This window comes from Argopecten irradians, chromosome 6 (genome assembly GCF_041381155.1).
Source record: "Argopecten irradians isolate NY chromosome 6, Ai_NY, whole genome shotgun sequence".
In the NCBI taxonomy this organism is placed as follows: domain Eukaryota; kingdom Metazoa; phylum Mollusca; class Bivalvia; order Pectinida; family Pectinidae; genus Argopecten; species Argopecten irradians.
Window position 1 is genome coordinate 1,360,424 of NC_091139.1, and position 12,099 is coordinate 1,372,522.

At 38.8% G+C, this 12,099-nt stretch overlaps 2 protein-coding genes across 2 annotated transcripts in view; both read right to left on the bottom strand.

The window, feature by feature from the left end:
- Positions 1-10,271, bottom strand: part of LOC138324687 (neurogenic locus notch homolog protein 1-like) — a 37,419-nt gene extending 27,148 nt beyond the window's left edge. The window contains exons 1-5 of the mRNA XM_069269726.1: positions 10,097-10,271; positions 7,838-8,044; positions 5,909-7,477; positions 5,366-5,599; positions 1,882-1,995 (exon numbers count right to left, since the gene is read on the bottom strand). Coding sequence (XP_069125827.1) covers positions 1,882-1,995; positions 5,366-5,599; positions 5,909-7,477; positions 7,838-8,044; positions 10,097-10,256 — 2,284 coding nt within the window. The 5' untranslated portion in view covers positions 10,257-10,271. The remainder of the gene's footprint in view (positions 1-1,881; positions 1,996-5,365; positions 5,600-5,908; positions 7,478-7,837; positions 8,045-10,096) is intronic.
- Positions 3,148-5,210, bottom strand: LOC138326230 (uncharacterized protein KIAA1958-like). The gene is made up of 2 exons (XM_069272355.1): positions 3,943-5,210; positions 3,148-3,699 (listed from the first exon to the last, which is right to left on the bottom strand). The coding sequence occupies exons 1-2, from the start codon at positions 4,446-4,448 to the stop codon at positions 3,258-3,260; spliced, it is 948 nt and encodes a 315-aa protein (XP_069128456.1). The 5' UTR covers positions 4,449-5,210; the 3' UTR covers positions 3,148-3,257.
- Positions 10,272-12,099: the final 1,828 nt, after the last annotated feature.

Sequence of the window (12,099 nt, forward strand, 5' to 3'; positions counted from 1 at the left end):
AGGGACTAAAGGGACTCTACATGTGAAGTTTGAACCAAATCCCATTAGGAGTTCTTAAGAAATAGTGATAACCAAGTTTATCTACCAAAATCCAAGATGGCTGCCTGGTGGCCACTTTGTTTTTTTCGATCATTCTCAAAATCTGTATAGCACAACAAGGGACCAATGGGATTCTTCTTGTGAAGTTTGAACAAAATCCCTTCAGGAGTTTTCAAGAAAAAGTGATAATAGACTTCAAGTGCCAAAATCCAAGATGGCTGCCTGGTGGCGATCTTGTTTTTCGGATCAGACACAAAATCTGTATGGCACAATAAGGGACCATGGGAACCATTCATGTGAAGTTTGAACACAATCCCTTAAGTAGTTCTCAAGAAATAGCGATAACAAACTTCACCTGCCAAAATCCAAGATGGCTGGCTGGCGCCCATGTTTTTTATCGATCAGCCTCAAAATCTGTATGGCACAAGAAGGGACTAAAGGGACTCTACATGTGAAGTTTGAACCAAATCCCATTAGGAGTTCTTAAGAAATAGTGATAACCAAGTTCATCTACCCAAATCCAAGATGGCTGCCTGGTGGCCATTTTGTTTTTTTTCGATCATTCTCAAAATCTGTATAGCACAACAAGGGACCAATGGGATTCTTCTTTTGAAGTTTGAACAAAATCCCTTCAGTAGTTTTCAAGAAAAAGTGATAATAGACTTCAACTGCCAAAATCCAAGATGGCTGCCTGGTGGCCATCTTGTTTTTCGGATCAGACACAAAATCTGTATGGCACAATAAGGGACCAAGAGAACCATTCATGTGAAGTTTGAACACAATCCCTTAAGTAGTTCTCAAGAAATAGCGATAACAAACTTCACCTGCCAAAATCCAAGATGGCTGTTTGGCGACCATCTTGTTTTTCCGATCAGCCTCATAATTTGTATGGCGCAACTAGGGACCAATGGGATCCTCCATGTGAAATTTGAACAAAATCCCTTACGTAATTCTCAAGAAATATTGATAACAAACTTCAACAGCCAAAATCCAAGATGGCTGTCTGGTGGCCATCTTGTTTTTCGAATCAGCCACAAAATCTGTATGGCACATGAGGGACCAAGGGAATCATCCATGTGAAGTTTGAACAAAATCCTTTCAGTAGTTCTTACGAAATAGTGATAACAGACTTCAACTGTCAAAATCCAAGATGGCTGCATGGCGGCCATCTTGTTTTTTCGATCAGCCTCAAAATCTATATGGCACTTGACTAGGGACCAATGGAATCCTCCATGTAAAGTTTGAACAAAATCCCTTCAACAGTTTTCAAGAAATAGCAATAACAAACTTCAACTGCCAAAATCCAAGGCAGCCATCTTGTTTTTCCGATCAGCCTCAAAATCTGAATGGCATAAACTAGGAACCAAGGGTAACCTCCATGTGAAGTTTGAACAAAATCCCTTTAGTAGTTCTCAAGAAATAGCGATAATAAACTTCAACTGCCAAAATCAAAGATGGCTGCTTGGCGGCCATCTTGTTTTTCCGATCAGCCACAAAATCAGTATGGCACAACTATGGACCAAGGGGACCTTCCATGTGAAGTTTGAAAAAAATCCCAGAAGTAGTTTTTAAAAAATAGTGATAACAAGCATTGTTTACGGACGGACAAAGGATGCCGGACGAAAGACGACGAACTTCGGACCACGGACGCATGGAGATTTGAATAGCCCACCATCTGATGATGGTGGGCTAAAAAGCTTTAGGCCTGATCAGCCATGCATCTCTGAAAGACACGTTGAAAATCAGAATAATCCAACTGATGGACAGGTCCCAACTAGATTAAGTCCATTCAAGATAGGTCATTGTTTTTTAAATTGATTAGAATAACAAATCATCCATTACCTGAAAATCCTGGTGGACATATGCACTGAAAATTTCCATCTGTGTCACTGCAGTATCCGCCATTTTGACAAGGCGACTGATCACAGGGACTGAGTCTTTGTTCACATCGACTCCCTAATAAAGATATAAGATTTTACTAGACTATGAAAAATTTAGTAAAAGATGTGAAGTAAATAGAGTATCTTACATGAGTGACTATGTGATATGGAATTTATCAAACAAGTTCAATAATTTGATATGCCATGAGCCTTTAGGTGTGTGGCATATTAAATTATGTAACGAGTTTGATAAATAGAGGTTCCCCAACAAGTGACTGGTGTTTATCATGTTTATCAAACTTGAGTTAGTTAATTTTCAAATTTTGAAAAGACACGAGCTTTAGCGAGTGTCTTTTAAAAAATTGAAAATTAACTAACGAGAGTTTAGATAAACATGATAAACAACAGTCGCGCGTTGGGAAACTTATTTATCCCATAACTTTAGCTCCGTATATTTATACCGTGGTGACCATTTTCTTGTCCTCATTCAGGGAAACTTACCACCATACATTGTGTAGTGATATCTTTCCGCCATAAAATATAGTGCTTAAATAGAGAGCCAATATTCTATTGTTTGATACTTTGAATAAGCAACTACCTGCTAAATGCTATTTAAAAGAAAATGCGCAATGAAAAGTAGCCCGAAGTTGAGAGCCAATCAGAATCAAGAGATCTTGGAGTTGACCAATCAGAGGCGCCGTATGTGTTTACACACTGGAGTGTGTAAACATAAATGATAACCAACTGCTATGGAATTTATCACATGGTTTTTCCATTGTGAAATATGCATAGTTATTGGATACATTTCTTATCACACGAGTGTAAGATTCTATGTATCACATAACTTTTATAAATAGAAATATAAGTAAAACTATAAATTTCGTCTCTTTATAAAACAGTAGAAATCTGGCTCAGATGTGGTGTTTCCGTCTACTGGGACAGTCATGCGACGCCATATATAGATTATGATCTCAAAACTAAATGTGACATCATATTAGTGTTATTACACAGGTGTCTTACTATATTTATGATATGACCGTATGACATGGCTGGACTGGCCAGTTATGTGATTAACATATATCAAAGATATTTTCATCGGTATAATTATAAAGGCTAGCAATTGAAATATATTTCAAAAGAGCTATTAATATTTAAAACATAACTATTACATCATCCATTGTTGTTACAGTCCATTATATGTAATAATGGACTGCTGACTGTCTATTATTACGGTTAGCAGTCCATTATTAATACGAACTGTCCATTATTTTTAGATTTTTGGACAGTTTTTGTATAACTGAAAAAATAATCCAAACCAAAAATCTGGACACCCATATTTTAATAATCCAATGGCATTTGCAACAGTAACACATATGTAGTTAAATCCGACAATTTTGCTTTTATATTGAGCAAACACTTCTCAGTATTTGCACTTTCCAATCTGGGAACTTTGACACTGTTAGAATTTCCACTAAGAATATTGCTAATGTCACACTGCTGCTGGTCACTAGTGCGCTTGTATGCACGAACTGCATTTGATCGGTGGCCAGTTTTTTCCGAAATCAATTGTTCATCGATTCCGGCACCATATAGTCGTGTTGCAGCCGTAGCGCGGAGAGAATGGTTTGTATAAAATCCTTGAAACCCAGCTTGTTCACAAAGACATTTTACGGTTTGCTGAAGGATGTGAACTCCAACTGGCGCATCCTGATACCATACATTTCCTTGAGTGTATTTCCTAGGTCTGAGGTAAAAGGCATCATTGTTACAGTTGTCAGGTCTGAAAACACAAGGCAGATGTATTTCAACCATGTATTTAACTACAAATTTTCAGAATAGTTAATAATGACTTATCTAGGATAGTGACATATGTATGTGATAAGGATGGAGGAGTTAACATACCATTTTAACAAATATTTACAGCTATATAATTATGATATACTTTAAATCGTTTTAGAATTAAACTGAAAAACGAAATAAACTGCAGGTTTCAAGTGAGAGATGGGAATGGTTTATAACTTACCTGGCGGCAATAAATTTTGTGTACAGTTTCACGATGCACTTCTCTGGTTGCTTTTGATTTTCATATGCCCGTGTAACTTTTGGATCCAGTTTTCTATGCATGATACCGCCACGGTTTGTTTTGGATACATCTTCAGTATACTCTAAGTATGTACGGTTTTCAGTATCTGTTTTCACACAGATTTGAGAATGTTCTCCATATCTCAAGTTCCTGTGTTCTTGACCTGCTCGCAGAGCAAAATTCAAGTCTATCATGAAAATCATGGTATCCAGTAGTTGTTGAGGACTATCTGAACCCAAAATATTTTTTGTCCACAGTTTTTCCTCCTGTTCTTGGGTGATTATATCTGCTTGACGTCGCTGGAGACCGATTCCTTTTTTTGATAATTCCTTCATTTTAGAATCTAAAACAGCTTTCAGTCCGGAGAATGTTTTGTCGTCTAAAAAGCTTACGAATCTCCCATTGGTGCGGAAATGGTGTTGAATCGATATTAACAGTTCATACATGGTGTTTGGTCGATAATCTGAGCCGGCTTCATTTCTTACTTCACCAATAAACTAAGGGCTTCATTCAGGAGGGAATCTTTCATTTCCAGAATTGGACTCGAATACTGTTTGCTCTTCGTTACACGTTCGCGCTCCTTCTGCCAATTTGCAAACAGGTTAATAGCCCAGCGAGTCTTGTTCTCAGTTTTTGCTGACTTGCCACTATCAACCATATTCTGTAGATCCACAGTGTTTAAGGGAATTCTAAAACGACTGTCCATTTTCTCAATTTCCATTGAGCATTGAAAAATACTCTCATCGTCGGCTGAAGAAATATCGGAAAAAATGCTGTTTCTTAAATTAAAATTTGGTTGCATATTTTCCTGCATGTCTAATATATCACTTAGAACAGCATCGGTATCGGGATCTGTAGATAATTTCTCCACAAATGTTGACTGGGTTATGAAAATCGCATTAGAATCGGAATCAGACATGCTGTCCCTTCAAACTTCACCTCAGAAATGGGCAATTGAAAACTCTCAGTTGCTAGTCACAGAGCGACATTGCATGAAATACTCATGCAAATACTATATATAACATTTGTTACCTTTACCTGTCCGAAAATCGTCATGGTTGATTGAACACACTTTGATCCTAGTTTTACCTATACCAGTCCAATATCATTCCAGACTGGTTGCTCATGCATTGTTAGCTTTCAAAATCTATCGAGAGTATGCTATGTGTTAATGCAAGAGCGGGTTATGTTTTAAGTAGGAGAATGTCCTCAAGCTGTCTATTCTTTGAAATAATGGATTGGACTCGGCCTACGGCCTCGTCCAATCCATTATTTCAAAGAATAGACAGCTTTCGGACATTCTCCTTTACATAATCTGGAGCTAATTAAGTTTATTTCAAAGAGCTGATAATATGAATCTTACCACTAAAGTCTGCTGTACATAGACATTTATAGTCGTTGACCATATCCACACAGCTGCCTCCATTATAACAGGGTTGGGAGTAGCAAGGTAAGATACGAGTCTCACAGAAGAATCCAGTGAACCCAGACCGACAGGCACACCAATGTGTGGTCTTGTCAGCTGCTGCTTGGCAGATCCCACCATTTTTACAGGGATTACCATTGCATGGGTCTTTGACCTGGGTACAAGAAGCACCTGAAATTAGAAAAATCACCCCAATTTTTGCTGGTTCACGAATAGGTATTATTGTATAACATGCAACAATGTGTAAAAAGTATGCTTCAAATTATCTAAAATATCTCATCAAATATTTCCATACTATGATTTGAGTGCATCTTTACAGATTCAATGTCAAATAGTGAATTAAGATGGATCTAGGTAATAGAGCTTGTTGGATATTTGTTAACTTCATGGATTATCATCAGTACAATTAAACTCTGAATTTAATCATGAGTCTGGAATTCATTAAATTGGTTATTTTGGATTATTTTCAAGATGATTCACCTGTATAACCTTGGTTGCAGACACAGATGAAATAGCCATTCTGTAAAATACAGCTGCCATGAACACAAGTGTCCGGACTGCACGTTGTGTGGACAAGGTCACATGACTGTCCAGTGTAACCAAAATCACAGATACATATCCCTTTCTGACAAATTCCATGGATACAGGAAATTCCACCACAAGGGACACGACTCTCGCAAGTGTTTCCTGTGAATCCTTCCATACACCAACACTTAAAGGTGTCGTCTTTGTTTAGACAGGTGCCGCCATTAAGACAAGGGTCACTGTCACACGGAACATAGTTCTCACAGTCGTGACCAACGTAGCTTGACTGGCAAGTACAGGAGTACTCACCCATGCCCAGCTCCTCGCACAATCCTCCATGCTGACAGGGGTTTTTGATACAAGGATAGATGGCCGTCTCACAGTGACGCCCAGTGTAGTCTACCGGACAGGAACATTTATAGGAGCCATTAACATAAGTACAGACAGCAGAGTTCTGACAGGGACTGTTTCCACAAGGGTTATAGACTTCACACTGTAACCCCTGATACATAGGCTTACAGCTACAATCAAACGAAGTCCCTGAGTTAGTGCATATCCCGTCGTTAAAACAGGGTTTGGTTAAACAAGGGACATAACTCTCACAGATGTCTCCAGTGTATCCTGGGAAACAGCTACAGGTGAAGGTTGAATTGTCGATGGAATTAACACAAGTTGCACCATTTTTACAAGGTTGTCTAGAACAAGGCAGCACTGTTTCACATTTTGATCCTGTGATACTGTCTGGACAAATACAGGAATATGTACTGTTTGGAAGGTTCAAGCATGTGGCATTATTTTGACAAGGATAACTGGAGCATTCTAAGAAAATTTCACAATATATGCCAGCAAATTCTACTGGACAGTTACATATAAATGAGTTTTCAGATGTTTCTATGCAGGTAGCATTATTTAAACAAGGTGAAGGTTCACAAGGAAAAATAATTTCACTCTGACAATGTTTACCAGTAAAACCTGCAGTACAATAACAGGTATAGCCTATAGTTGATACATTGGAGATACAAACCCCACCATTTTCACAGGGCCCATCAGAACAAGGAAGTTTAAATTCACACACTGCTCCAGTAAAATTGGCTGTACATGTACAAGTGAAATTCACCCTTGATACCTTTTCACAAACTCCATCATTTTGACACGGTTCACTAACACAGGGATGGTCAAACTCACAAAACTGACCAGAAGTATTATCTGGACATTCGCATACCTCTTGACCCTCACTGACTACACAAGTGCCATTGTGACATGGATTGAAATGACAAGGAATTGTGACCTCGCAGTATGTCCCTGTGTGTCCTGCACTACAGTTACATGTGTAAGTCTCTCCCGTCCCCACACAGCTGGCTCCATTCACACACGGCTGGCTTGCACAGGGAAGTGGTACATCACAGAACTGACCAGTAAACGTTAGTGGACACGTACACTTTACATCTTCTCCCGACATAGAACAAAATCCTCCATTCTGACACGGATGACTAAAACAAGGATTGGACACCTCACAGTGACGCCCTGCCAATATTAAAACAAAACTCTCTAAATGTCAAATTGTTATAATCCTTTATCATGATTATATCCTTAAAATAAATTTTTCTATGAAGTTTTCACTACTTTGTTTCTTGGATGTTAAGTTATTGGACTTGAAAATGCTGCAGTACACATCAAACTACATTTTATTAAAATGATTTCCAACTTACATTTATCTAGTCTATTCACCCCTGAAAACACATTTAGGCTCTTCTAAATCAAAGACAAAACCAGTCCATTATGAAATTCAGGGGCGAACAAGTTAATACGATTATCAACTGTACCTATTATCTCTGCAGATGATACATATAAATAATGAAAATACCCAAGAAAAATCTCACTCACCACTATATCCAGCATTAGAATCACAGTAACACTGGTATTCCCCGAGGTCTAGGCCTACCGGACAGAACAGCTTGTTTCTATGACAACACTGTCCTCCATTTTGACAGGGAGAGGGGTCACAAGGGTTGACCTCTGACTCACATGTTATACCAGTATAATGGTCTGAACAGAGACAGGTAAAGCTGTCTATCCCATCTACACATGTACCTATAAACATAAACATAGGAAACAATACTTGTTATCAATATTAAACTGACAAATCAGACTCAAGGGTTAATATTGAATATTGAAAAATGGATTCTAACAACTGAACATTTACATTAAAGTAATGCATGTGTTTAATCTCAAAAGAGTCTATTAAATGGCAAATTTTGCAATGGTATGGTAGATATCAATAAGTCTTTTATATCAAGTACAGTAATTTGTCATCAGAAATTAAAGTGAATAGTCGGGCAAAGAAAACCAGTCTAAATGCGTTCATTGGCCTTCCAAAAGTTCTCACATATTAATACGACGGTCAAGTTCTGCTTAGTTTCCCAGTTCTGACCATTAAAGTAATGAAAAGTTGAAAGCAGCGAAAGCGAGGCTGCGTGGGAATGTAACCACGGACATAGTGAGCCGGGAGGACATTTTAGAATTTCCATACTTTAAATTAATTTCTTCGTACGCAGACAGATTTTGACGAGAGATTTTATTTTTCCATTTCATAAGAAGTTATACTGGATATATTCACACCATTTTTACCAACTTTAGCCATCCTTGCCCGACTGTTCACTTTAAGCATACTTAAACTTTTCTTAGATTCTTCAACTGTTATATCGTCCATGTCCCCTACATAATAAGAGATCCCAGAGGGATCTTGGCGCCCACCAAAGAATGATCTATGTCTGACAAACGAAAGAGGGATCTTTTCTCTGCTTTTCAAACTTTCACTACATATTACTACATATGAAATTTGAGAAAGATCCTTTGAGTACTTTCTGAGATACATAACAGTAACAAACTTCAATTATCAAAATCCATGATGGCTACCTGTAGGCCATCTTTTTGACGATTTGTCCGAAAATCCAATATGCCCAACTAAGGTCCTAGTGGAACTTACATATAAAATTTGAGACATATCACTTCAGTACTTTCTGAGAAATAGTGGAAACAAGCTTCAACTATCTAAATTCAAGATGGCAGCCTGTCGGCCATCTTGCTCATCGATCGGTACCAAAATGCAATATGCATAACCTGGGACCTGGGGGAACCTGCACATGAAATTTGAGACAACTTCCTTCAGTATTTTTTGAGAAATAGCGGTAACAAACTTCAATTATCAAAATCCAAGATGGTGGCCTGTCTGCCATATTGTTGATCGATCAGTCCCAAAATGCAATATGCATAACTAGGGCCCTAGGAGAACCTATATGTGAAATTTGAGAAGAATTCCTTCACTGAAGCTGTAGGGATCACAAACTTTAACTATTAAAATCCAAGATGGCGGCCTGTCGGTCAGGACCAATATGGATATGATGTTAAAATACTATCTCAGGCCAACTTGTTCACCGATTGGTACCAAAATTCAATATGCATAACTAGAGCCCTAGGGGAACCTACATGTTAAATTTGAGAAGAATCCCTTCAGCACTTTCTGAGAAATAGCGGTAACAAACTTTAACTATCAAAATCCAAGATGGCGGCCTGTTGGCCATCTTGTTGACCGATTGGTCCCAAAATGCAATATGCACAACTAGACCCCTAGGGAAACCTTCACATGCAGTTTGACACAGATCCCTTCAGTACTTTTTGAGAAATAGCGGTAACAAACTTCAATTGTCAAAATCCAAGATGGCAGCCTGTCAGTCATTTTGCTGACCGATTGGTACCAAACTATACCCCTAGGGAAACCTACATGTGAAATTTGAGAAAGATCCCTTCAGTACTTTCTGAGAAATCACGGTAACAAACTTTAACTATCAAAATCCAAGATGGCCATCTTGTAGACTGATTGGTCCCAAAATACAATTTGCACAACTAGACCCCTACGGGAACCTACATGTGAAATTTGAGGAAGATCCCTTCAGTACTTTCTGAGAAATAGTGGTAACAAGAAATGTTAACGGACGCACGGACGGACGGAAGGACGGATGACGGACCATGGACGAAAAGCGATTTGAATAGCTAGCCCACCATCTGATGATGGTGGCCTAAAAATCTGGTTCTACATTTAAAAAAAAAAATTCTGAGGATCTGTATTTGGTCTGATTTACTTACCATGTCCACTACAAGGTGTTGTTGTCAGTGAGCACTCGTTGATATTGGTCTGGCAGCAGTCACCACTGAAGCCGGCCATACAGTGGCAGAGTTGGGACTGACCAGTTGGAATACACACACCATTGTTCATACAGGGGTCATCTGAAACAAAAGTCATCATCTTTAAGACTGACCAGTCTTGTTTGGTTTTATTATTAGTTTTACATCCTATTAACAGCCAGGGTCATTTAGAAAGTGCCAGGTTGGTTGGTAGAGGAAAGCCAGAGTACCCAGAGGAAAACCAACGATCAGCAGTCAGTACCTGGTAACTGCCCCACTTTGGATTTGAACTCGTGACCCAGAGTTGGAGGACTTTATTGTGGTAATATGTCGGGACATCTTAACCACTCGGCCACCACGACCCGATACTCTCCAGTCACATTATTTATGTATTGGTCAACGGAAACAAGAGTCATCATCTTTAATATTAACCAGGCAGATTTATTTGTCATGCATCTGAACTAATATTTTCATCAAATGGAAAAGAATGGGGAAGGCTGAGAGGACCAATACAGTTAAGGAATCTTGTGGATACCAAAGGTACTCATATATAGCTCCAAAGTACCATTTGCTTAACATGGAACATCCGGTGTCATATCAAATTTGTATCCCCCATCAAAAAAGTATTTTGCCCATCAAAAAAGTATCCCCCCTATCAAAAAAGTATCCCCCCCATGACATCAATAGTGATTGTTATAATTTTAGTTGCCAGTTAATTAAATGGTCATAAAGATATACCAGGAGTCACTTTACAGGTGCCAGATAACTAATTACACCTGGTCAGGTATTACCTAACTACCTAATTAGTGGTGGGACGGACAGGTACAGGTGTGTCTATATCCTGTACACAGGGCTGTATCCCGGAACGCCTACATTTTAAAAACATCTACCAGCAAGTATGTTGTTATAACAATTATAGTCTGTATCATAAAGGTAACTTTACCTGTGTGTGATCTACCTGGATTTTTTACCTGGACATATATACTATGTTTTGCATTATTGGCAAAAGGTCGTCAGATGGATTTTGGTAATTATATCTAGAGGTATACGTATATATATTTTTTTTGCAAAGACGCACAAAAAATAACAAACGAAAATAAAAGATATCTATCACCGATATTTTTGGCCACACAAAACAGCACTATACATTTTTTTATGACAATATTTCTCTCTATCAATTTCGAATGAATTTCTAATATTATGGAATCTAATAAAACTTAAATCACATACTACCTTAGAGACAATGCAAACATCGTAATGTTAGAACATATAACCTCCATTTCTTACCATATTTTTAGAAAACAAGAGGCCCAGAGGGCCTGTATCGCTCACCTGGTTTGTAATGCCAAGTAATGTTCTGAATACAGGATCATTGTTTCTTTTCTGAAGGAATTTTAATATTAACCTCTAAATCCCCTATTGGGCCCCACCCCTGCCGCCCCCAGGGGGTCAGAGCCAAAATTTATACAAGTTCTGTTCCCCTTCCCCCAAGGATGTTTATGGCCAAATTTGGTCACAATCCAAGCAAAACTCTAGGACAAGAAGTGATTTATAGGATTTACCTCTATTTCCCCTATTGGGCCCCACCCGTCCTGCCCTCGAGGGGCCAGAGTCAAAATTTATACAAGTTCTGTTCCCCTTCCCCCAAGGATGTTTGTGGCCAAATTTGGTTACAATCCATGCAGAACTCTATGACTAGTAGCGATTTAAAGGATTTACCTCTATTTCCCCTATTGGGCCCCGCCCCTCCTGCCCCCGGGGGGTCAGAGCCAAAATTTATACAAGTTCTGTTCCCCTTCCCTAAAGGATGCTTGTGGCCAAATTTGGTTACATTCCATTCAGAACTCTATGATAAGTAGCGATTTAAAGGATTTACCTCTATTACCCCTATTGGGCCCCGCCCCTCCTGCCCCCGGGGGACTAGAGCCAAAATTCATACAAGTTCTGTTCCCCTTCCCCAAAGG